We start from the raw sequence: 23,810 nt of genomic DNA, 5'->3' as shown, positions 1-23,810 counted from the left end.
AGAACTTATACAGCGCCTGTCTGGATAGTTTCCCTTGTCGTATAAATAATTTATTTTTGCCACATAGGAATCTCTTATTATACCCTGTGTTTCTTCAAAGTGAACACTGTAAGCAATGAATACCATGTGCTTGATTTAATTGCTGAAAATCTAACTTGTTTTGAATTTCATGGTCTCCTTAATGTCAATTCCTCTCATTTTATTAACAGACGATCTGAGCTCAACAAAACCCTACAAACTCTAAGTGAGGTAATCATAGCACACCCTGTACCTTGTTTATAATTACTGTTATTATTTGGGGGAAAGCATGGAGTTCTACATTCCTGGGGAAATGGGTATTCAAGTTCCCCCAAATTTATTGTGTGAAAGAGTGAATGGACTAGTTCTGTTATTCGAAAAATCAGAACCAGGAGCAATAAGTAAGATACTACAAGGAGGTAGATTTTCCTTCATGTAAAACCAAAAATTTCTTAAAATATAAACTCCAGGAGAATGAGCTCCCTTGTGTAGTAGTGATCTCTCTGACACTGGAGGTATCCAAGGCCTGAATAGCTTTGACAATATGTTGGGAATCTGGTAGGATTGTGAATTGGATGATCCCTAGGGGTTCTTGTGGTTCTAAAATTCTATGATTAGCCATGGGTCGTCTTTTCTGACATTTCCAACTGTAAAAGTAACATGTGCATATATTTGTGTTTCTTTGTTTCAGACTTATTTTATAGTGTGTGCTACGGCAGAGGCCCAAAGGTCAGCCATTTTTAATACTTTTATAAATATCATTTCTTCATTTGTGAGGAATACAAGTCTTAAGGAGACCTAGTTAAATTACAAATTCAGGGGGTTCCTCTAAAATAAATACATATTAGTGAAATTTGGGATTTAAATATTTTTACTCTTGCAAACACTGATCTCTCTGTCACATTTCTTTAGGAAGCACAGAGGAGTGTGCGGTGTCGGGCCATTTACCTTAGCCCTGACAGCCACCAATGTAACCAAGAAATGTAACCACAGTGGTCCAGGCAGGGTGAAGGCCAGACAGAAATGAAGGAACATAATATGGAACTTGGGAGAAGGAGAGGGGGGAGGAAAAGATTGGAAAGAAAAAGAAACAAAGAAATTAAAAAGTACATGCAGGGGTGAATCAGAGATTGTCCAACAATCATCCGGGGTTATACAGATTATCATTTTAAATTGTATCCATTGGCTCTCTTAGCTGCATAAACCCCGTGTCTTATGGGGCAATAATCTCACTATCTGAACCCTGAGCATTCGGTGAGAGTCAAGTCCTAGAAAATGACAATTATCACTCATCACACTATTCATTGGTACAAATAAGGGCAAGTAGTCCATAAAATTCTACGTTGAACCCATATCCATTATATGTATTTAGTTCATTTCACTTACCTCTTTTCGTTATTTGCAACATTACATTTTTTTCCACCTAAACCAAGGCTAAAGTAGAAACAGAGAAAATGTCTTAAAATCTAAGGTATCCGATGATCTAGATTGAATTGCCAGAGAAATTTTGGATTTAAGAGACCTTGAGGTTCATCTAGGTCGGTATGTGAAAAGGCTTTCATGATGGAACGCAAATGCCTGTAGACACCAAGCCAGTGGCCAGATGTGGAGGGAGGTGGGAACGACCATAGATGGCAAGGTGCTTGCCTTTGCAATTGAGAAGTTTCACCCCTGCCTGTCCATCATGGGGAGGCAAAATGAACCAGTAGCTGTGTGTGGCGAGAAGGTCTCTGGTTTGCAACCTCTGTGAATGTGAACCTCTATTAATGTCTCTTAGTGTCAAGTCCTTTGGATAAAGTTCAGACCACTGTAAATGGGTGTTTACAGTCTTATTGGGGTGGCACTGCAAGTTTACAGTGTCACTGTGCCCTTTCCTCACTCTTAAGTCTGCAAAAGCAATTACAAATGTACAGGTAGGTTTCTGATTATATATATTTCTCTTTACAGCACATTAAATTGTACTTTCACGGTAAAACTGAATAAGACAACAAATGTATGTGCTGTATTGGTTGCTTTGAAAAGAGTAAAGATTCGACCAATGGGTGAGTCATCTCTATCCTTATTGCGGGGTTCATCTTCATGTGACTTTTGATGTGTTATTTTTTTAATTGAAAATAGAATTAATAAATTTACATATGTTATGGCTTTCTGTTTTGACTCCTTTGTCCTGGGGCAATTTCCAGAGAGCCCTAGGTTATTTTTCCTGCTTTCTAATAAAACTTCAATATATCATATTTGAAAACATGATAAAACAAACCCTACTGAGAGAGAAAATTCTGTTTGCATTGTTTGATGGATTGCTATTGGGATATGTCTACCTTTTTTTAAAAAATGACAAATAAACTGTATATATTTATGGCGTACAACATGATATTTTGGTATACATTGTGGAATAGCTAAATTAAGCTATTTAACATATGCATTACCTCACATACTCATCACTTCTTTGGTGGTGAGAACATTTAAAATCTACTCCCTTAGCAATTTTCAAGTGTACAATATATTGTTTACTGTAGTCATCATGTTGTACGAGCGATCTTTTGAACTTATTCCTCCTGTCTAACTGAAATTTTTTGTCCTTTGGCCAACATCTCCCTAATCCCCCACCCCCTCAGCCCCTGGCAAGTACCATGTCAGTCTCTGTTTCTGTGAGGTCGACTATTTGAGCTCCCACATATGAGTGAGATCATGCAGTAGTTGTCTTTCTGTGCCTGGCTTATTTCATTTAACGTAATGTCCTCCAAGAGGTTTACTTCTGAATTCCTCTTAGGCCTTGCTGAACAGTGATTGACACTGCATGCCCATAACCAAAAATTTCACTCAATAAATATTTTTGAGCACCCACTATGTATACAGTATATAATTGTCAACATAATGGCATCTAATTAATTTTATTGCCTGTTTTAGACAATCGCTCTTTAACATGCAGCCAGCGTAAGAACTGTAATACTTCATAGATCTGGGCTTCCACCTTGCCTTATTCTTTTTAACACGCATTTTCTTCTTCCTTGTCCTTTTGTCTCCCCCAGAACACTGCTGCTGTTCTGTCAGGACACCCTGCCCTTCCTCCCCGGAAGACTTGGAAAAGCTGCAGTGGTAGGTGGCAAACATACTGTTCCTTTTCCTAAAAAAAAAATATAATAATAACGTTTAATCACCTTGCTGGCTAAAGGGTTTGGGGATTTCAGTAGTGAAGAAAGGCTTTCATGCACAGTTTTCTGCTGTATGAAGTGTCCACGTGGGCCATTGCCTTAAATCAAAGGTTTGCGAACTTGGCTGCACATTAGAATCACCTAGGAGACAGTAAAAAGATCCTGACTCTTCACAGACTTACCAACGAAATGCTTTGTCATTTTAAAAAATTTCTGCCAGTCTGATAGGCAAGAAAATGGTATCTCAGTATTACTTTAATTAGCACTTGTCTTATTAAGACTGAGCCTATTTTATTGGGACACATACACACACACAAGGCTGAGTCTGAATATTTTTTCATCTATTTGGGAACTATTTTTGTATCTTTTTGTGAATTATGTGTTCATGTTTTTTCCTCGTCTTTTCTAATGGATACTTGATCAATTTTAAGAGGACTTTATATATTGTGGATATTAGCTCTGTGGTATATATTGTAAATATTCTCCCAGTTTGTCAGTTGTCTTTTGACATTGTTTATCATGTTTTTGTGATGCAAATTTAAAAATTTTTATGTGGCTAGATTTACCAGTCTTTTCTTCCTTTTCTTTTCTTTTCTTTTCCTTTCCTTTCCTTTCCTTTCCTTTCTTTTCTTTTCTTTTCTTTTCTTTTCTTTTCTTTTCTTTTCTTTTCTTTTCTTTTCTTTTCTTTTTTTTTTTTTTTTGAGACAGAATCTCACTGTATCACCCAGGCCAGAGTACAATGGCACAATCATAGCTCACTGCAGCCTTGAACTCCTGGGCTCAAGTGATCCTCCTACCTCAGCCTCCCAAGTAGCTGGGACTACAAGAGTGTACCACCATACCCAACTGATTTTTAAAAATATATATTTTTTTAGAGATGGGGGTCTTGCTAAGTTGCCCAGGCTGGTCTTGAACTCCTGGCCTCAAGCAATCCTCCCAACTCAGCATCCCAAAATGCTGGGATTACAGGCATGAGCCACCAGGCCCAGCCATGCCAGTCTTTTCTTATATCGCCCATGGATTTGGAAGTATAGTTAGAAAGCCTTTTCCCTATACCCAGGATATAGAGGAATTCACCCTTGTGTTTTTCTAGTACCTGCGTGGTTTCATTTTTCACATTTAGATCCGCTTGGAGCTTATTCTTATGTATGGGGCAAGATTTGGGTCTAATTTTACCTTCTTGCAAATGTTTGTCAGTAGTCCCATTACCATGTCTTTAAAAATCTACCTATTCCCCAGTGGTTTGAGATGCCACCTTTGTCCCATACGAATTTTGATAGTTGTTTGGCTCTAATTCTGGATATTAGATGCTAACATTGAGAGAAGCTGGGAGAGGGGTATACCGAACTCTTCGTATTGGTTCTGCAGTATTTCTGTAAGTCTAAAGTTAGTTCAAATAAAAGAAGAAAATACTGATTCCTGGTCACCACCCTCAGAGACTCTGATTTCACTGATCCTCGGACATAGCCCAGGCGTTAAGGGTTTTAAAAGTCCTTCTCATGATTCTAATGGGCAACCAAAGTTAAGAATTCTCAGGAGAGACTTAGGAACACTTTCAGATCAAAGAAGACTAGAGAGACTAAATCAATGTGTGATCATGTATTGGAAACTGGATTGAAAAAAATTAAGCTATAACAGATATTACTGGAAGGACTAGGGCCACTTGAATATAGAATGTATATTAAATAATAGGATTGTCTCAACATTATATTTCTTAAATATGAAAAAAAAGAATTACTGCCTTAAAATTATTGCTTCAATGGAGGGAAACTGGGAGATGGATGCTCCAAAATAGAAGACTCTGAAAGTCATGTATGCTGTGATCACAGGTATATAAAAATAAACATAGAAAAAACAGGAAGGAAATGAATGAAAATGTTCACAGTAGTTCCCAATGATTCACCTGCTTGCTGGCATGATGAGTATTTTATTTTTTACTTTTTCTTTTTGTTTTTTTATAATTGTGAAGCTTCTTAGATGGGAACAGAAGGCTAGGTGTAGTCTGTCTGCCTTGTGTGGGCCAAATTTCTGGAATATATTAAAACATTGGACCCTAAGGAATAGTTAAAAGTCTTTACTTAAGGATTTGTGGCATTTTCTGCAATAAAAAGTAAGGAGTAACATGCCCCATTAAGCTTAACATGCCCTTTTAAGCTAGAAGGTTGAGCGAGCCCCATTTGGAGGATAGAATTTCTGGAAGCACTGGGATTGAATCAAAAGACCATTGCCCTTTGAGGCAGCCCCACTGACCCCTGATGACTGTGAATTCAAAGAAATGTCAGGAAGAAGCAGGACATAGAAAAGAGGGCAGAATGTGCAAACTGGCATCTGGCTAGGGCTCTGTGCTTTAACTAGCTGTGTGACCACATTCAAGATTCAACATTTCTAACTAGCTTCCCTGGTGAAGCCAGTGCTGCTGGTTCACGGACCTACTTTGAGTATTGAGAGCCTAGACTGTAGAGCAGTGCTGTGGTTCGCAACCCTGGCCACAGGTTGGAATCATCTGAAACATGTTAAAAAACATTGATGCCTGCCTCTCACCCTCAGAGATCGGTCTGGGATGCAGCATGAGCTTCTGGTTTTGAAAAACTCCCAGGTGAGATGATTCTAATGTGCAGCCAAGTTTGAGAACCACTGGGCTAGAATTAGAGGATCACTGCAAATCTGTCTAATATATTGGTTCTTCAGATTGGCTGTGCATTAGAAATATCTGGGGAACTTTTAAAATATGCTGATGTGTCAATGTGGTCTTCTGGGGTGCTGGAAATGCTCTATGTTTTCATCTGGGTGGTGATTATATAGGTCTATACATGTATAAAAATTCATCAAGCTCTAACTATAAGATTAGAGGTTAGTACACTTTAGTATATGTAAGCTACACCTCAGTAAAGAAGCATAGTAAAATGAAGACGTGCAGGTGCGGTGGCACACACCTGTAATCCCAGCACTTTGGGAGGCCAGGGTGGGAGAATCTCTTGAGGCCAAGAGTTCGAAACCAGCCTGGTCAGCATAGTGAGGCCCCATCCCTACACAAAATTTAAAAATTAACCAGATGTGGTGGTTTGGGCTTGTAGTCCCAGCTACTTGGGAGGCTGAGGTGGGAGTTTCTCTTGAGCCCAGGAATTAGAGGTTGCAGTGAGCTATGATTGTGCCACTGTACTCTAGCCAGGGCTACAGAGTAAGACCCCATCTCAATTAAAAAAAAAAAAGAATACTGCTGCCTGTGCTTACTGCCAGAGATTCCAGGTTAGCTGGTTTGGAGTGGGAGCCCAGGCACTGGCGCTAAAGTGCTCTGGGTTTCCTAATGCATGGCTGGCATTGCCTACCACTGCTCTGCTGCTTCCTGTGTACCCCATGGTAGATGGGGGACCGCGACTAGCATAAGTGACAGGAGGAATATCAGACAACCTCTTCATAGTTGAGCCTAGTAAATGGGAGCCCATGTTGGGGTGTGGCTTCTGCAGGTTCCCAGATACTCTGACAACAATTTAATTTACACTTCATAAAGCACCTTGACCGCAACTTGGCCTGATGGGTTGCTATAGCATACGATTTAGGGAATGGAGTGAATTGTCCGCAGGAGTAGCAAGAGCTGAAGCCCAAGTCAATGCTTTTGGACTCATGATCTTTCTGATTGTCTGACACCCTGTGTCTTCACTGCTGCCCTGAACCTCAGGGGGTACCAAGGGCCCAGCCAGACTAGACTAAGATTACTTTTCTTTTTAGGAACGTGACTTGCCTTAGGCCCCTTGATATAATATTCCTCCCTCCTCTCACCCAAGAAAAGCTCTAAGAACACATTCTCATTGGTGTGCTAAGTCTCCATCTAAAACTAGATCCATCAGTGGCTTCAACAATAAGTTGTCCCCTCTAGTTGCTTCTCCCCCAAGACCACCAACACAGATGATCTTTTGCCAGATAGTAGGTGAGTTCTTCTCAACCTCTGATGCCCATGAAAATCACCAAGGGGTTTAGAAAATACACATGCCTGGGAATCCCATACCTCATCCCAAGACCAACTGAATGAGACACTGTGGAATAGGCTATAGAAATCTATATAAAGTATATATTTTAACAAGCTGTCTGGGTAGTTCTCATGCACAGCCAAGGTTAAGAACCACTGAGCTAAAGCAACCTTGAGGACATAGTTGATGTACAAGCTGAGGACCACCACTTTGGCCCCAGCTTGATTTACTTTTTCATTCAACCAACATTTCTTGGTCACTTACTATATGCCAGTTACCATTGTGCCAGGCTACAGCAATAGAAAGTTGACTAAGACAGATTCGTAGTGTATGGAAACCAGTTGGGTCATGGAGCATTTAACAGCTCCCCTCCCGCAGGAGCTCAGAGAACATCCCATCGATTGACTGATACATGGTAAGGCATGGAGCCCAGAGCAGTGGTGAACTGGTGAACCGGAAGTGGGGATTCATAGGCGAGCATCCCTCCTTACTAATTCCTCTCCCAGAAAGTAGGTGGTGGGAGTGGACAGGGGCAGGGGAGCAGTGGCAGGTGCACAGACAGTGTGAAATGGCAGAGGCAGGAAGTGGCAGGACCCTGACTTAACCCCGTCAATAACCACATCAGCTTGGCAGTGTCTCACATGCATCTCTCTGGTTCATTCCTTCAGTGATCTACAGGATCCTGTTGTCTGTCCTGCTGACCATCAACACGGCCTGCCATTTTCTCCTTCCAGAGAATCCATCCCAGTTGTGCCTCAGCCCACTGTTCTTCCCCAGGTCCCCAATGCCTTCTCTTTGGCTGAGCCCCTAGATCACCGATCTGTGACCCACAAGGTTCCATCTCCAACAAGGGAGATTGACCCCCCTTCTCCCCAGCCTTCAGCTGCTGTAGCTTCCAGCCATACCATTGATGTGCACCCCCAGTTTGGAACTGTCTCTTCCCCTACACCCCAAACCCATCCTTTGCACACTCCGCTGTCTGCGAAAGCCTCACTTTCCTCTCCCACCACGATGGCCCCTGCGAATGTGACCACCACCGCACCTCCTGGCACAACAGGTAAATATGAGGTTATGGAATTTTGGCTACTTGAATTTTAGCTGCTAGCCTGCAAATCAAGACATCTGTGATAAGGCCACACGGCTCCTTTTTAAAAAAACGATGTTTGCTTGATTTCTAGAACTTTCCTTTAGGCATTCATAGAACATAGCCGTGGCTGAGTTTGATTGTTTTGACCAACATGGCAGATAAATAGCTCTAAGCGGCAAGCACAGATGTGATTTTATTGAAATGGTTATTCCATAGGTTTCTTTCTCCTACCGAAGGTTGTCAGGTCATTGTTTTCAACATTCTGAAGAGAAAATTTTTCATCTATTAAACACAGGAGCTCCATTTAGACAGTAAGCAAAAAAAAAAAAAAAAAAAAATTGGTGTTTTTGAAAATCAGTCAGTTACACAGTACCGAAGCTGCGGCTGAGCCAGGGTAGCCATGGGAGGGGACAGACATTTGGAAGACCTAGGCTTGTGTCTTCACGGGCCCTCACAGGCAGTGTGATCTGGGGACAAGCCACTTGGCTCCTGCTGATTCAGCCTGTTCCACAAAAAGATCGAAATAAAAACACTAACTGCACTAGGTTGAGAACAAAGGTGTACAAGAGAGTGAAAACCACAGAGGGCTCCCAGCCCCAAAGTAGGCTTAGCGGGACAGAAATAAAGGGAAGAGGAAAAGAGGCAGAGAGACATCTGGATTCTCTGGAGTTTCAAGGCCATGCATAAGAAGCAGGTCTTCCTTGAGAATTTGGGCGGTGGGAAGCAAAACCAATTTTTTTCTGATGACATTAGATTGGAGCTCAAGTTGTGGTCCCCACCTCCTCTGCCATGGTGCCAGCATCCCCAGGAGATTTGGAGCTTCTGCCAAATGACTTGCTACTTCTTCAAATTTACACTGCTCTCTCTTCAATAACTTTTTTTACAAAAATAAATATTTCAGGCCAAATTATAAAATCACTGGGGCTCTAGTCAAGGGAAGGTTCGATGGCTGATGAAAACTAAAGTCCAGTTGAAGTTCATGAGGCTGGGCCTAAGATGCCATTGACCCTTAGAATCAACCTCATAATAGGCTATGCAAAAAACCCAGCAAGGTGGCCTCTGGCACCTGGACTTCCACTCCTGGGACAACAGAAGCAAAGTGACATATGCATAAAAGATGCAGATTGGGGTGTTACCTGGTAGCTAAAAAGTAGATAAAACTTAAGTATTGCAGAAGAGAGGAATGCTTAAATAAGATGGGCTGCCTCAACACAAAGAATATTATGCAACCATGTAAGTCATTAGAACGGCTATCCAGAAACCTAGGGGCATTTTTCAAGTCTTGATGTGAAGTCAAGATAGCCCAGCAACAAATAGTTTGCACAGCATGTTTATTAACGGCATAAATATACATGGGTAAGATTAGAAGGGAATATGCAAAATAAGAACTAGGATGTTAGGTGGTGAAAATAAGAGTTGTTTGTTGTTAAAGACAGGTTTGTATCACTGTTTCCCAATTAAAAACACTATTACAAGTCAGACTCACAGGTGTTACTCCAGCTGCCAATCTCACAATAATCTCTTTTTCACGAAAGAGCTTCTAGTGATCCACATAAAATCCTGTACACATGATATAAGTTACATACAAGTATACTTTTGTTTACGTGAATATATACTACACGGATGTGCTTTTACATTTTTTAGCTAGCTTTATTGAAGTATAATTTATATACAGTAAAATTTATCCAGTTTTATGGACAAATGAAATTTTTACAGTTCTATGCAGTTGAATAGACACCCACTGTCCTGCATCCACCATCATAATCAAGATATATAACTTTTCTACTACCCCAAAGTTCCCTCGTGTCCCGTTCAAGTCAACACCTACCCCCTACCCCTCACCCCAGCCACTACTGATCTGTTTTATTTCCCTATAGTTTTGATTTTTCTAGAACACCATATGAAGAGAATCACACAGTATGTGGCTTTTTGAGTTTGGCTTCTTTCACTTAGCATAATGTATTGGAAAATTGGAGATCCATCTATGTTGCATGTTTTGGTCATTAATGCCTGATAAAATTGAATGATATCTTACTGTATGGACGTACCACAGCTTGTTTATCCATTCTCCAGTTGATAGACATTTGAGTCGTTTCTGGTTTAGGACTATTAGGAATAAGACCACTCTAAACATTCATGAACAAGTCTTCTTAAGACATATATTTTCATTTCTCTGGGGCAAATGCCTAGAAGTGAGTTTGTCAGGTCATAAAGTCTATGTATGTTTATCTTTATTAATGACATTTCCATTGTGTGTTCATAAAATGATTTGGCTCTTTGATATAGACATTGTCGACACCAGCAGTATTTATGATCTCGAGAGCCAAGTGGCCCAGATGGAGAAGTCTCTGTCCTTAGGGAGCTTGGAGCCTAACCTTGCAGGAGAAATGATAAACCAAGTCAGCAGACTTCTTCGTTCCCCACCCGCCGTGCTAGCCCCTGTGGCTCAAAGGTACGACTTGGCAAACTGAAGTGGTAGTGAGAGGGGACCCTCAAATGATGAAGATGCTGTTTACATGATTAATTATCACCCAATATTTTTCTCCCAATACTAGGTTCATAATGATATCTCAAGTTGCTATTCTCTGTTCTGCTTAGGATGGGGAGACAAAGTAGGACTACTAAATGTAAACTGCCAACCTATCTTTACAGATTGCTAAAAGTAGTGGATGACATTGGCTTACAGCTGAATTTTTCAAACAAGACCATAAGTCTAACCTCCCCTTCTTTGGCTCTGGCCGTGATCAGAGTGAATGCCAGTAATTTTGACACAACTACCTTTGCAGCCCAAGACCCTACAAATCTTCAGGTATGTTGTACTTGATTGTGGAAAAAACCTTTTTCCTGGGTATGATTGTAGCCTCTGCTGTACTTCACGATTCAGGCAATTCCTGCTTCTAGTCAGGGGTGATATTTAAAATATTTATCATCTAGAACAGTGATACACTACAGTATCAAAGATGTTGGTCTTGGCTGGAGCAGGACTCTGTAGATTGCTGTTGCACCCCATGTTAACCTTTTAGCGAGTGGATTATGAAAGTTTGGGATGGGAGGTGTCCAGGGAGGGTCTCATGTAGTTAGGAGAAGTGGGCAAGGGCATCAGCTACTTATCAACCCACTTCAATATTGTGACAAGTGTTACAAGTACACAGTTGTATATGGTGATGCTATCACCCTGCTTCTAGTATTTTCTTTCCACCTGTTAGAGGCATTGAGGGCTGGTAACACCCAAGTAAAACCAACTCTTGCTTTACTCTTTGTAAAATCTTCTCTTTGCAAGAATATGATTATATGAAGACTTTACCACCATAACTGGTCACCAACTTGGTGTGTCAGCTGCTATGGTCTCCCTGGGGTCTACAGTCATCTTGCACTTTTTGGCTATTTCTGTATAGCCTTAAAATGTTCCCTTTCCTGCCTGGAGGCTTCATCTCATTATTACACATCTTCTTTTTAATTTAGTAGCAGCCAGAGAAACGGAAATAGAAGCCCCTTTATGTTGAGATAGCACAGAGCACGCCCTTACAGGACCTTCCATCTTAATTAGTTGTGTTTTCCATCTCATTATACGAGCTCCAGACGTTTTTATTATCTTTCCCCTGATTTTCAGGTTTCTCTGGAAACCCACGCTCCTGAGAACAGCATTGGTGTTATTACTCTTCCTTCATCGCTGATGAGTAATTTACCAGCTAATGAGTTGGAGCTGGCTTCCAGGGTTCAGTTCAACTTTTTTGAAACGCCTGCTCTGTTTCAGGTAAAGCTGCTGCTCACTGCTTTTCATTTGGGTTTTATTTGGAGGTAGGGGGATTTTTATTTCTTTTAATCTTCAAATATTCTTAAGTCATAAGTCACATGAATTGCCAAAACACTGCAGTTCATTTTTAAGCACAGCCTAACGATGCTGTTGGTGATAAGTAACTGACACGTATGTAGTATTTACCGATTGCCAAGCACCATCCTAAGCACTTACAAGCGTTAACTCTAGTCCTCTCAACAACCCTGTGAGGGAAGAACTATGACCCCATTTTACAGATGAGTCAATAGAGGCACAGAGAGGTTAAGTGGCTTGCTTAGGGACACACAGCTTAAATATCTTAATGTTATGTTCCCTTTAAAGATTCATGAGATCCTGTTGTGTCCATCTATGCAATTTAGCTCAGTATTTAGAGCATTGCATAGTGGAACAAGCTCTGCTTCTCACTGTGGTCCCTTGTGAAAGTCACTTTACCCTCGACCCTCAATTTCTGACCTATGTTATAAAATAAACAATGTGGACTAAAAAGTCCTTAGCGTCTCCTCTAGCTGTAAACTCTCTGATGATGTCTCATTTTCTTTTGCTGTCTTGCTGATTCTTCGGTGTCCTAGGACTCTTCCCTGGAGAACCTCTCTCTGATCAGCTACGTCATATCATCAAGTGTTGCAAACATAACCATCAAGAACTTGACAAGAAACGTGACAGTCACATTAAAGCACATCAACCCAAGCCAGGTGGGGAGAGGACTGTCCGGCCTATTCATTGACCAGGAACACCTTGTACAAACTATGCCCCTAAGAGACATGGCCTGGAAAAGGCAGAGCCATGAGAAAGAACCTGCAACTCAATTGGAGTATGTGTAAGACTAAAATCACTCAGTCACTCCGCTGGGTTTTAACATGCTTAATATTGACCACCTAATTGCCAAGAAGAATTGGTGCAAAAGCAAGCTCTTATTAACTGCTGAATTTCAGTGTGCATAGATCTGTGGTTGCAGGCCTGATTGCCACCTCCAAAGAGACAACATCTCTCAGTTCAGCTCACATTGAGCAAAACCAATGACCTCACTACTCACAGTGTGGTCTGCAGACCTGTAGCTAGAAATGCAAACTCTCGGGCCCCAGCCCAGACCCAGTGAGCCAGAATGTGCATTTTAACAAGGCCCCAAGGTGATTTCTATGCCCGATTCATGAGTTTAAGAAGTGCTGACCTGTATAGGGCTCACTTGCTCCTAGGAACCATATAAAATAAAACCTTTCCAAAAATCAAGCCCAAGATTCTGAAATTAAAAATACCATAGGATTTTTTCTAATTGCTTTTTAGTTTTTTTAGTTCATCAAATTAATTATTTGTGATTTTATCTTTCTACTGCAGGATGACTTAACAGTGAAATGTGTATTTTGGGACTTGGGCAGAAACGGTAGGTTCCACTCAACCTTTTTTTTTTATTATTTCGGCATATTATGGGGGTACAGATTTTAAGGTTTCAATAAATGCCCTTCCCCCCCTCCCCCCACAAGTTTGAGTTTCCAGCATGACCATCCCCCAGATGTTGCACATCTCACTCATTATGTATATATAATACCCACCCCCCTCCCCCCTGCCTAATACCCTATTACTGTAGTACCTGTGTGTCCACTTAGGTGCTACTCAGTTAATACCAGTTTGCTGGTGAATATATGTGATGCTTGTTTTTCCATTCTTGGGATACTTCACTTAGTAGTATGGGTTCCCACTCAAAACCTTTTCAAAGCCTTGAGCGGGTGAGTGACAAGTCAGTGTTGTTCCTTGCTGACAGATGCTCTTCCCGATGCCAACAGGGGGCGCAGGAGGCTGGTCATCCAATGGCTGCTCCATCAAAGACAGGAAGCTGAATGAAACCGTCTGTACCTGCAGCCACCTTACGAGCTTTGGCGTTCTATTGGTAATGTGCCCGTGCTACGTGGCCTTCGATTCTGGCATCCCACTCCAATGTCTAATTGATGGATGACTTTGATAGATGAGCAGATATGATATTGTGGCAGAGCTATACACCAAAGACATTACTCTTCTAATCAGCAAATGCACCCTTGAACATGGAATACAAGTATTTTTTCACATTCTCTTCTTACCTTTACATTTTTCTCTTTTAAATAGCTCAGAGGATTAAGGAATTCAGATTAGAACGAGTAATAAAAATAGTTTCGTTTGCAATACACTTTCAAATTTTTACAAAACACTCTGACATCGATGATCTATCTTATTTAATCTTCCCAAAAGTCCTGCAAGTTAGGTAGAAAGGGGTGTTGTTACTGTCATTTTATTGAAATCAGAATTAAGACTCATTTGCTAGTTAATTGCCCACAGTCATAGAACTAAGAACTGTAAGAGACAAGAGCCAAATTCCAGTCTTAGGCTCCTAGTCCAGTGCTTTTCCAGGGCACTAGAATGCAGTGATCAAGTATGTGGCTTTGGATTCAGCCAGACCTGAATTTGAATCCTAGCTTCTCCACTTCCCAGCTGTGTGACCTTGGGCAACTTATTTAACCTCTCTGGGCCTCAGTTTCCTGATCTTTATATGATATGATAATAGTTGTGCCTGCCTTACAGGCTTGTTGAACAGACTATGAATGGATAGCTGGAATACTCAATAAATGTAAATCAGAACTCTTTTATTTATTTAGAAATATTTGATTATTGCTGAGCACAGTGGTGAGCACCTGTCTCTCAGCTACTCGTGAGGCTGAGACAGGAGGATTGCTTGAACCCGGGAGTTTCTGGGCTATAGTGAACTATGCCGATCAGGTGTCTGCACTAAGTTTGGCATCAATATGGTGACCTCCTTTGGGTGGGGGGCCAGGTTGCCTAAGCAGGGGTGAACCAGCCCGGGGTGGAAATGGAGCAGGTCAAAACTGCTGTGCTGATCAGTAGTGGGATCGTGCCTGTGAATAGCCACTACACTACAGCCTGGACAACATAGCAGGACCCCATCGCTTAAGGAAAAAAAAAGAAATATTTGATTATTGAAAGCAATACTTTATTTTCTAGGACCTATCTCGGACTTCCATACTGCCTGCTGAAATGATGGCTCTGACGTTTATCACGTATATTGGTTGTGGGCTTTCATCAATTTTTCTGTCAGTTACTCTTGTAACCTACATAGCCTTTGAGTGAGTATTCACAACTGGAAATTTGGATAGGACCCAGTGCTCACGTCCATTGCCAACATTTGTTAATTAAGCCTTTTCCTTGGTCTGCCTTATCCTGTACACCCACCTAGTGGAGCACCTATGTGTAAACCTCATGGGACTTTTCGATTTATATGCTTGCGTCCTTTCACTAGTCTGTGAGCTCACCAAAGGCAGGGGTTGTGCCATAATCATGTTTGAATCATTCAGAATGGTGCCTGCTACCTAGCAGACATTAAGTGTGAAATGAAAGATGGATACAAATGCCAAAATCTAAGAATTTACAATCTGAAATAGACCATAGCACCATGTATGGCATAAGAGCTATGTTTAACAAATTAAGTTGCTAAATGAGACTGAGCAAACATAAAAGATTAAATACATTAACTGCTGTGGGAATGAAAAAGAATAAGGGTGCAAAACCCTCGCTGAAAAAAATACTTGGTGAGTGTAGCCTTGTAGCAAGAATGACATTCCAAATAACAGCATCTTCTTCTTGGCTTACCAGAAGAGTCCCTTTGGTCACTTTTTCAGGAGAATCCCAACAAATTCTATTGGAAAAGAAGAACATAGGCATTTTTATTACATTATCTAAATGAAACAATATGTAGGTTTTGGGATTTAGATTTTGGACACCGATCAGGAAATGTACAAATTTATTTTCAGTGCCAAACTTAGGGTCCAGCTGTGACTACAGATCTTCTAGTGGAGCTTTGGAAATATTATTAGTGAGACTAAATTACCATAAGGCCAGCCATTACTCAGAATGATTTCACCAGATCTAATTTTGCACACATAAACATGTACATGTCATCAATTAGCTGTATTTTCCTATGCCATTACATTTAGCTATAGTTTAAACTTTTCTTTCCATGATCTCATTTTAATTAATAACATATGATAATATGGGAATCTGGGCATATTTTGAAGATCCGAACATAGATGCCTATTATATGAAAGGCAGCAGCAATGCTTCTAGAAGTTTGGGAGAAATGGGGTGGGTGCTCAGTAGCATCTACTACAAACTATTTAAAAGTATGGGTCACCAGTCAGCATGTAAGAGATCCCACTGAAATATAGGCACAAGTTTTCCATATAGTTATTACAGATGATTCTGTTTAGATTTTTCCTTTGTTATTCTTGGTTTTAACCATCCCCTACCCATATGCACATACACACTAAAAGAGAAGACATCTATGTATACAGATGTTTACCAAAGAATAAAAATAAATTGCTAAATCTCAGAGACAGCCTGACAAATATGGTTCTATAAGGGTCGGCAGAAGGTAATGCTAATTCTTTTCTTGTTCTTTCTTCTTAGGAAGATCCGGAGGGATTACCCTTCCAAAATCCTCATCCAGCTGTGTGCTGCGCTGCTCCTGCTAAACCTAGTCTTCCTCCTGGACTCATGGATTGCTCTTTATAAGACGCGAGGCCTCTGCATCTCAGTGGCTGTATTTCTTCATTATTTTCTCTTGGTCTCATTCACATGGATGGGCCTGGAAGCATTCCATATGTACCTGGCCCTTGTCAAAGTGTTTAATACTTACATCCGAAAATACATCCTTAAATTCTGCGTTGTCGGGTGGGGTACGTATAAGATTGCTTGTGCATTGCCTGGACTTTCTCTGTATTTTCCCCAGTGTTTGGATTTTCAATCAGGTAGAGACAACGATGACGCAGATCACGTTTGGCAAGTTTCTAAAACAGCTTTATCCTCTTACATGTGCACTGCCCAAAGAGCAACTTTGTGAGGACTCTTTCTAGAACACCTGTATGTTTCCTCTGGAATTGTCAGGAATGAAAAACTCTTCGAGGTTGGACCATGAATCCTCTTTGTATCTCCAGGAACTAGAATTGAGACTGGCACAGAAGGTGCCAGAAGGTGCTCAATAAATTAGGAAAGTTATCTTGGTGGTAGTGAGGCCAAACTCTCCATCCCTTAGCTCCAAGCTAGTGTCACTCTCTTTTGTACCTCCAAGATAGCAGATACATTACACGTGTGACTGTATGCTCAGCAGGGCAGAGTGAGACGATGGACTTATAAAACCTGATGGAACTGCATCATCATACTGGTGTGATATTTTAGATTCTGTAACCTGTTGGTGGTGGGTCACAAAGGCTTAGAGTCTCCAAAGATCTTGAAGGTTCTTGATTCAACTCCCCACCCAATATAGGAGCCTCCTCAACTTGACCTGACTTATCCTTGACTAAAGATAATCTAATGTGTACTTGAACACTTCTATTACTGGGGAGCTCATTACCGTATAAGGCAGCCAATAACCATTTTCTCAAGCTCTACAGTTCTGTTTTTCCATTAAGTTCAGTTGGCTCCCTGGTGGCACTTACCAGTGATCTTGGTTTTTCTCTCTCGGGCAGAAAACAATAACTCTCTTCTGACAGAGAGTCCTTTAAATAATCCACAAGTAACATATAACTTGTTACATGTTATAATGTAATGTATTTACATTGTAATGTAAATACAATGCCCTATTTTTCAGTGTATTTTCACATAAGTAACCCCATTAAAGACAAGCCAGTGGGGGTAGCAAAGCAGTTATTGCAACTCCAGTGAAGAAACTGGCTCTAAGTGATGATGTGATTCACCCCCAATTTACAGAGCTACAAACGAGCAGGGCCTGGCTTTCCGATTCCTTCTGCATGTCCCTTCCACTGTGTCACAGCCACCATCGCCCCACAGACTCTCTCCTCTTCTTCAGGCTAAATATTCTCTACACAACAGGTTTGCAAACACCTTACCACCCTTGCCACCCTGCCCATCGTTGTATCTTGGTGAAGAATGACACCTTTCTCCCCTTCATCCCAGAAAGAGAATTCACTGCTCTGAATAGTGGACACAGGTTCTGTCTTCATTAGGGAAGCCTGAAAGGTCAGATCCTTTTGTCAAGGATAAGCTCCTCCATCCCCAGTATTTTATTTTTAGAGAAGTGTCTCACGTGGGGAACTATCATAGGTCAGTGTCACCAGTAGGTATAAATACAAAGGAATTAAATGAAATATTGCATTCGACTGGATGAGGCACCACACAATGATCTGTGCAAAGGAATTGTTTTTCTATTTACCAGGGCATTGAGATTGCATGTCAGGTCTGTGTGCACAGAACGTGAGCTGGTGGCATGGGGCAGGTGGATGGTAGTGACGGGGTGGGAAGGGCTCCTTCTCAGCCAAAAGACATTTTAAACTGAGAGGAGCCTTCTCATTGTGCCTCCTCTTAGTGGAAGTGCCTGTGGGCCCTTAGAGAGCCGGCACAGTGGCAGTCACCACTCCCAAGTCAGCCAAGACGGGATCCTCGATCTATCAATGTGTTATAAATAATCGATTAAGGGCTTTTGGTTTCATAATGAATGATTTGCCAGGAGTTGTTGGCTCTTAATTTATATTCCAGATGTGTCTAAGTTAAGGATGATACTAGCTGCTGTAACAGACAGGCCTTGAAATCTCAGTAGGTCATTTCTTGCTTGTGCACAGTGAAGTTAGTGGTGATGGAGGAGTGTCTGGTCTTGCAGTTATTCAGGGATCCAAGCTAATGAAGACGCCGCCTCAAGACAGGGCTTCCAGGGTTTCCCTGAGTTTGAGGGGAAAAAGAGAATAGAGGATCTCACAGGAGGTTTCCACGGGGCAGGCCTAGAGGCGGAGCAAATCACTTCTGCCTGTATCCCATTGACCAGAACTTAATCTTGTAGCCACACAGGGCGGTTGGGCATGTCCAACCATGTGCAAAAAAAGAAAAGAAATCAGTCTGGTGAACAGCTAGCTAGTGTCTGCCACAAGAAGTAAATAGAATGTGCTCTCTAGTCTCTCTTCTCACCACATTTGGTTACTAGAACTCCGTGTGACCAATGTTTCCCATCCTCCAGGGCTACCAGCTGTGGTTGTGACCATCGTCCTGACTATATCCCCAGATAACTATGGGCTTGGATCCTATGGGAAATTCCCCAATGGCTCACCAGACGACTTGTGAGTACAAAGGTCCTGAGGGAACGTTAAGTGAACTGGTAAACGGAATTCTCCAAGAAAGTGGAGAATCTGATGAGCATATTGACTTCTGCTCTTATACTGATAAAATCCAGCAATGCTTAACAGCAGCCTTCACCGTCGTATATAACAAGATAAGCTAGTTGGAAGTGCCATGCTACTATTTAGGTAACAGGAGAATCTATTTTGAAAAAAATATATGAATTAGGAGGAACTATTTTGAAAATATTTTCATTAGCCTCTGATAAAAGTGACATCCAGTTACATTTATTAATAAAGACTCATGGAATAGAGTTACTAAGGTTTATAAGAGTAAAATCCTGAATGTTATTTTTAAAATCCTTTTAATCACCAAATATCCTAAAATAGACTTAGATTCTTTTCCCTAGAGCTATAAATGGTTGTAGAGAACAGCAGTTTTATCATTATTTTTCCCTTGTAGAAAATGTTTCAGTAAAACGTTATAGATTCGTTGTTATCATTTTGAACTCTAGTTTGTCGTTGTAATCTGTTTTTCCCTGTTTTCCCCCCAAATTCCAGTTGCTGGATCAACAGCAATGCAGTATTCTATATTACAGTTGTGGGATACTTCTGTGTGATATTTTTGCTGAACATCAGCATGTTCATTGTGGTCCTGGTTCAGCTCTGTCGAATTAAAAAGAAGAAGCAACTGGGAGCCCAGCGAAAAACCAGTATTCAAGACCTCAGGAGTATTGCTGGCCTTACATTTTTACTGGGAATAACTTGGGGCTTTGCCTTCTTTGCCTGGGGACCAGTTAACGTCACCTTCATGTATCTCTTTGCCATCTTTAACACCTTACAAGGTAAGCTCTACAGCATTAAATAAATTCACAAACTGAATGATCCTAGTTGAATATAAAAATGTAGATACTAAAAGAGAACAGGCATACCTCGGAGATATTACAGGTTTGGTTCCAGACCATAACAGTAAAGCAAATATTGCAATTGAAGCAAGTCACACAAATGTTTTGGTTTCCCAGTGATTATAAAAGTTTTGTTTACACTGCACTGCAGTCAGTCAGGTATACACTAGCATTATGTCTAAAACATATGTATATATACCTTAATTTTAAAATAATTTATTGCTAAAAACTGCCAACACAGAGATATGAAGTGAGCCCATGCTGATGGAACAATGGCACCAACAGGTTTGTTGCTACAAACCTTCAATTTGTAAAAAATGCATTATCTGCAAAGCACAATAAAACGAGATATGCCTGTATACGCAAAGTAGCTTATTTAGTGTTATCAACTGAAGAATCATAAGGTTCGTACATTTGGAGACAAGAGCTTTATTTCTTATAACAGGTTGCAGCCTGTAGGTTGGCTATCCCACAGGCTGAGAAACATAGCCTCTGGCAAAAACCTAAAGCAGGCACTTCAAGGGAGGGAAAGGTGGGACAGGAATTTATGCCAAATGGCTTGGCTAAGTATACATATTTAACAGGTTACAGGAGGGGCTATGAATATTCATTATGGGGACATGCATATGCATAGTAAGTAAACATGCATGTTACGTGCATCCCATGTTCACTTTGGGGTAGAGGCCTAACATTTAAATACATTACAAGTGGGGCTCTATATGTCATAAGGTGAAATGGAGGGCACAGAGGCATCTGGTGCTCAGCCTCTGTCAGCCAGCTAGAACGAGTCCATAGTCAGTGGTTTCTTATTAGGAAGGAACACTGGTCAACTCAACAAAGGAGGGGGGAGCCTGGCAGGCAATTGGTTGAAATCAGCAGTGGAGCAAGTCTTTCAAAAGGGCTGGTTTTTGTTTAACTTTTAGGAAAGAAAGAAAGACTAATGGCCATTAGTGAGGGAGGGGGTACAATGAGGCATGTCCAACCTCCCTTCCTATCATGGCTGGGAACTTGGTTTTTAAGGCTTCTCTGGGAGGCCCCTTGGCCAAGAACCAGTCAATTCTGTCAGTTAGGGAGGCTTAGGATTTTATTTTTATTTTTCAGTGGCTTAAGATATTTTCATTGAAAAACAGAAATTTATCATTAAGAAAGGGTGTTTTAAGATCTTTAGAAGAAAGGCTTTCACTAAATTCAAGAAATGGTGCTTTTTTTCTCCTTATCCATCATTATCTCCTGGAGACACCATATTGAGGAGAACCTGCCAGGAACTATTTCTGAAAGAGCCATTTACTCTTCCTTCACTTGGTTCCTTTTAAACAAAACAAAACAAGTTTTTATTTAAGTAGAACATGCATACAAAAAAGTATACATTCTTTGATGTGTACCATCTGGGGGATGGACATACTTGAAGCTCTGACTCTGGGGACGAAGGGGGGGGGAGGCAACACACATAACTGAAACATTTGTACCCCTATAATATGCTGAAATTTAAAAAAAGCACACATACCATAAATGTCCCTGTGTGGGCTCACCACTGTGACCTCCTAGGTCAAGGTTTGGTTTGAAGGCAAAGGTAAATGAGAAGGCAATAGACAGACCCCAGTGGCTGGCAGCAGTCTTACCTAAGGGCTGGGACACACAGCAGGTGAGGGGCAGGCTCTGCCTATTGTCCTCTACTTTGGAGCTTCCCATTGCTTAATAATGAAGCCCAGTCACTTTGGAACCCTTACAGTTGCATTCTTTAGAAAAGCAAATTACTAATTCTTTTGGAGCAGTGTTATGAAAGACTTGTCAGTTGTTAGTTTTTAATGGAAGTTCTTTGGCATTAAAAGCCCATCTGGCAAATAGGTTTACATTACAATAACAATAATTCACTGTCCCTTGGTGTCCTTTTATTCTAGATCCTCCAGTTGGATGCCTTTTAATTGCATTCTCATCTGCCTGTTTTAGCTCCCACAGTGTCCTCCTGTAGTTCTGTCAGGCATTAGATTATTTTTTTGGTTTTCAAAGAAATCCCAATCTGAGGTTAAATTTAAATGGCTGATTTGGCCATTGGTTCTCATTTTATTTGGAAGAATCCAGCAGATATGCTTGTTTGGTTATGTACAGTTATTATTTTTTACCTACAATATACCAGTTCCTGAACTGGTATATCCAGGTGTTGCACTACATGGTATTAAATACAAATCCCTCCCCCCAAATAAGCAAATCATTTATAAGGGTTTGAAGAAAAAGTTTTATTTGATAACAACAGCATACTAAAAGTAATAGACACTATAAAAGAAAAATATATATGCCCACATCACACTATTCATTAACATGAAAGCAAAGTACCTACCCTCACAACATGTTTCATGTAGAAACCACATCTGCCTCTTTTGCTTCATTTCCCCAGAATATCTTTTCACTGGAATATGAACAGATAGAAAGAATTTATTGCTTCATTTATAAAAGTGAACTAATCCTAATTCACAGGGTTTGGGGGTTGGTTACAGTAGAGATACTATAGGTTCTGATTCTGGCCTCTCTCCTACATGCTGTTTCTCTCCTTATGCAACAAGGGTAGCCTCCCAGGGTGGTAAATGAGCAGAAGTATGCAATATTCAGACAGCAGTCTTGAGCGTGGGCACGTGTGCCCTTCTGGAAGCCAACCTGGCATTGTTAAATGAAGGTTTTAAAGTAGATAGTAGAGAGCTCAGAATTCATCCATTCATTCAGCAGATATTTATTGGCAGCCATGGGGCTGTGTGGGAAGCCCTGGCCTGGAAAACTGGGCACCCAGGTGGGCGGGAGGTGGGGAGCCTGAGGGCCCCTTCAGTCTTCAGCTTGCTCTCTACTCCGGGAGAATTTCCTTGAGCAGATCAGAGAGCGGTAGGCAGGTGGATAAGTACACTGCTGTAGTATCCCAGGCTGGAGGGGAGAGGGGAAGGCCCAAGCCAAGGACAGGGTGGTGGTGGATTGGGGAGGAAGAGAGAGGGAATGGAGACGTGTGGAGAAGATGGCATTTGACAGAACTTGGAAATAGATTATACATATGGAGAGAGGGAGGGATGGGAGCCTAGGTCCAAGCTGGGATCCTGAGTGGATGGCTTGTTCCAAGATGGGGAAGGCCAGGGATAGGATGTGAGAAGAGACGTGTGAATAGGATGTGTGAATTTAATTTTAGAAATGTGAAGTTATCATTCCTTTTATATTCTTTACCTTGCAAACATTAAAAAAGGCATCCCCCGATTCCTTTCATTAGCAAGCTCTCCTAGGACTTTGGACATTTTATTCAATTTGCAAAATTCCACATTACTCACAGATGCCAAAGATTTTATCTTTTGTGCAAAGTAAGCTTATGACATTCAGGTCTTAGTTTGGAATTTGTTGTATTATAGCGCTTTTTTTTCCCCCTCTTTAGGATTTTTCATATTCATCTTTTACTGTGTAGCAAAAGAAAATGTCAGGAAGCAATGGAGGCGGTATCTTTGTTGTGGGAAGTTACGGCTGGCTGAAAATTCTGGTAAAGATTTACCTTACTTTTTCTCCTCTTCTTAAAATCTTGAAGAAAAGATCTATAAATTAAGATCCAAAGCAATCATTGCCAAAAGGCCATCTGATCTGGAAATCGGAGAATGGGACCTGCTCAACAGAAAATACTGATTATGAACATTAAGGGAAAAAACCCTAGTGAATTAAAAAATAATTATTCATAAAGCTGGGTACAGTGGTGTGTGCCTGTAGTCCCAGCTACTTGGGAGGCTGAGGCAGGAGGATCACTTGAGCTGAGGAGTTCAAGTCTAGCCTG

The 23,810-nt window shown here is 41.0% G+C and overlaps 1 protein-coding gene and 1 long non-coding RNA gene across 2 annotated transcripts in view; one reads left to right on the top strand and one right to left on the bottom strand.

Annotated features, from left to right (window-relative positions):
* ADGRG2 (adhesion G protein-coupled receptor G2) overlaps positions 1 to 23,810 on the top strand; it is a 107,738-nt gene that overhangs the window by 78,362 nt on the left and 5,566 nt on the right. Inside the window, exons 12-27 of the mRNA XM_075999297.1 lie at positions 210 to 249; positions 710 to 747; positions 1,966 to 2,060; positions 3,048 to 3,114; positions 7,804 to 8,192; positions 10,509 to 10,674; positions 10,875 to 11,031; positions 11,833 to 11,976; positions 12,588 to 12,710; positions 13,351 to 13,396; positions 13,797 to 13,900; positions 15,004 to 15,125; positions 16,465 to 16,733; positions 19,022 to 19,121; positions 19,680 to 19,963; positions 23,424 to 23,525. Coding sequence (XP_075855412.1) covers positions 210 to 249; positions 710 to 747; positions 1,966 to 2,060; positions 3,048 to 3,114; positions 7,804 to 8,192; positions 10,509 to 10,674; positions 10,875 to 11,031; positions 11,833 to 11,976; positions 12,588 to 12,710; positions 13,351 to 13,396; positions 13,797 to 13,900; positions 15,004 to 15,125; positions 16,465 to 16,733; positions 19,022 to 19,121; positions 19,680 to 19,963; positions 23,424 to 23,525 — 2,246 coding nt within the window. The remainder of the gene's footprint in view (positions 1 to 209; positions 250 to 709; positions 748 to 1,965; positions 2,061 to 3,047; positions 3,115 to 7,803; positions 8,193 to 10,508; positions 10,675 to 10,874; positions 11,032 to 11,832; positions 11,977 to 12,587; positions 12,711 to 13,350; positions 13,397 to 13,796; positions 13,901 to 15,003; positions 15,126 to 16,464; positions 16,734 to 19,021; positions 19,122 to 19,679; positions 19,964 to 23,423; positions 23,526 to 23,810) is intronic.
* On the bottom strand, positions 13,595 to 23,786 carry LOC105882377 (uncharacterized). The gene is made up of 3 exons (XR_012915945.1): positions 23,538 to 23,786; positions 22,359 to 22,427; positions 13,595 to 15,694 (listed from the first exon to the last, which is right to left on the bottom strand). It is a non-coding gene; the product is annotated as an uncharacterized LOC105882377 (long non-coding RNA).

Source organism: Microcebus murinus, chromosome X (assembly GCF_040939455.1).
Source record: "Microcebus murinus isolate Inina chromosome X, M.murinus_Inina_mat1.0, whole genome shotgun sequence".
NCBI lineage: Eukaryota > Metazoa > Chordata > Mammalia > Primates > Cheirogaleidae > Microcebus > Microcebus murinus.
This window is presented reverse-complemented; position numbering and strand designations above follow the sequence as displayed.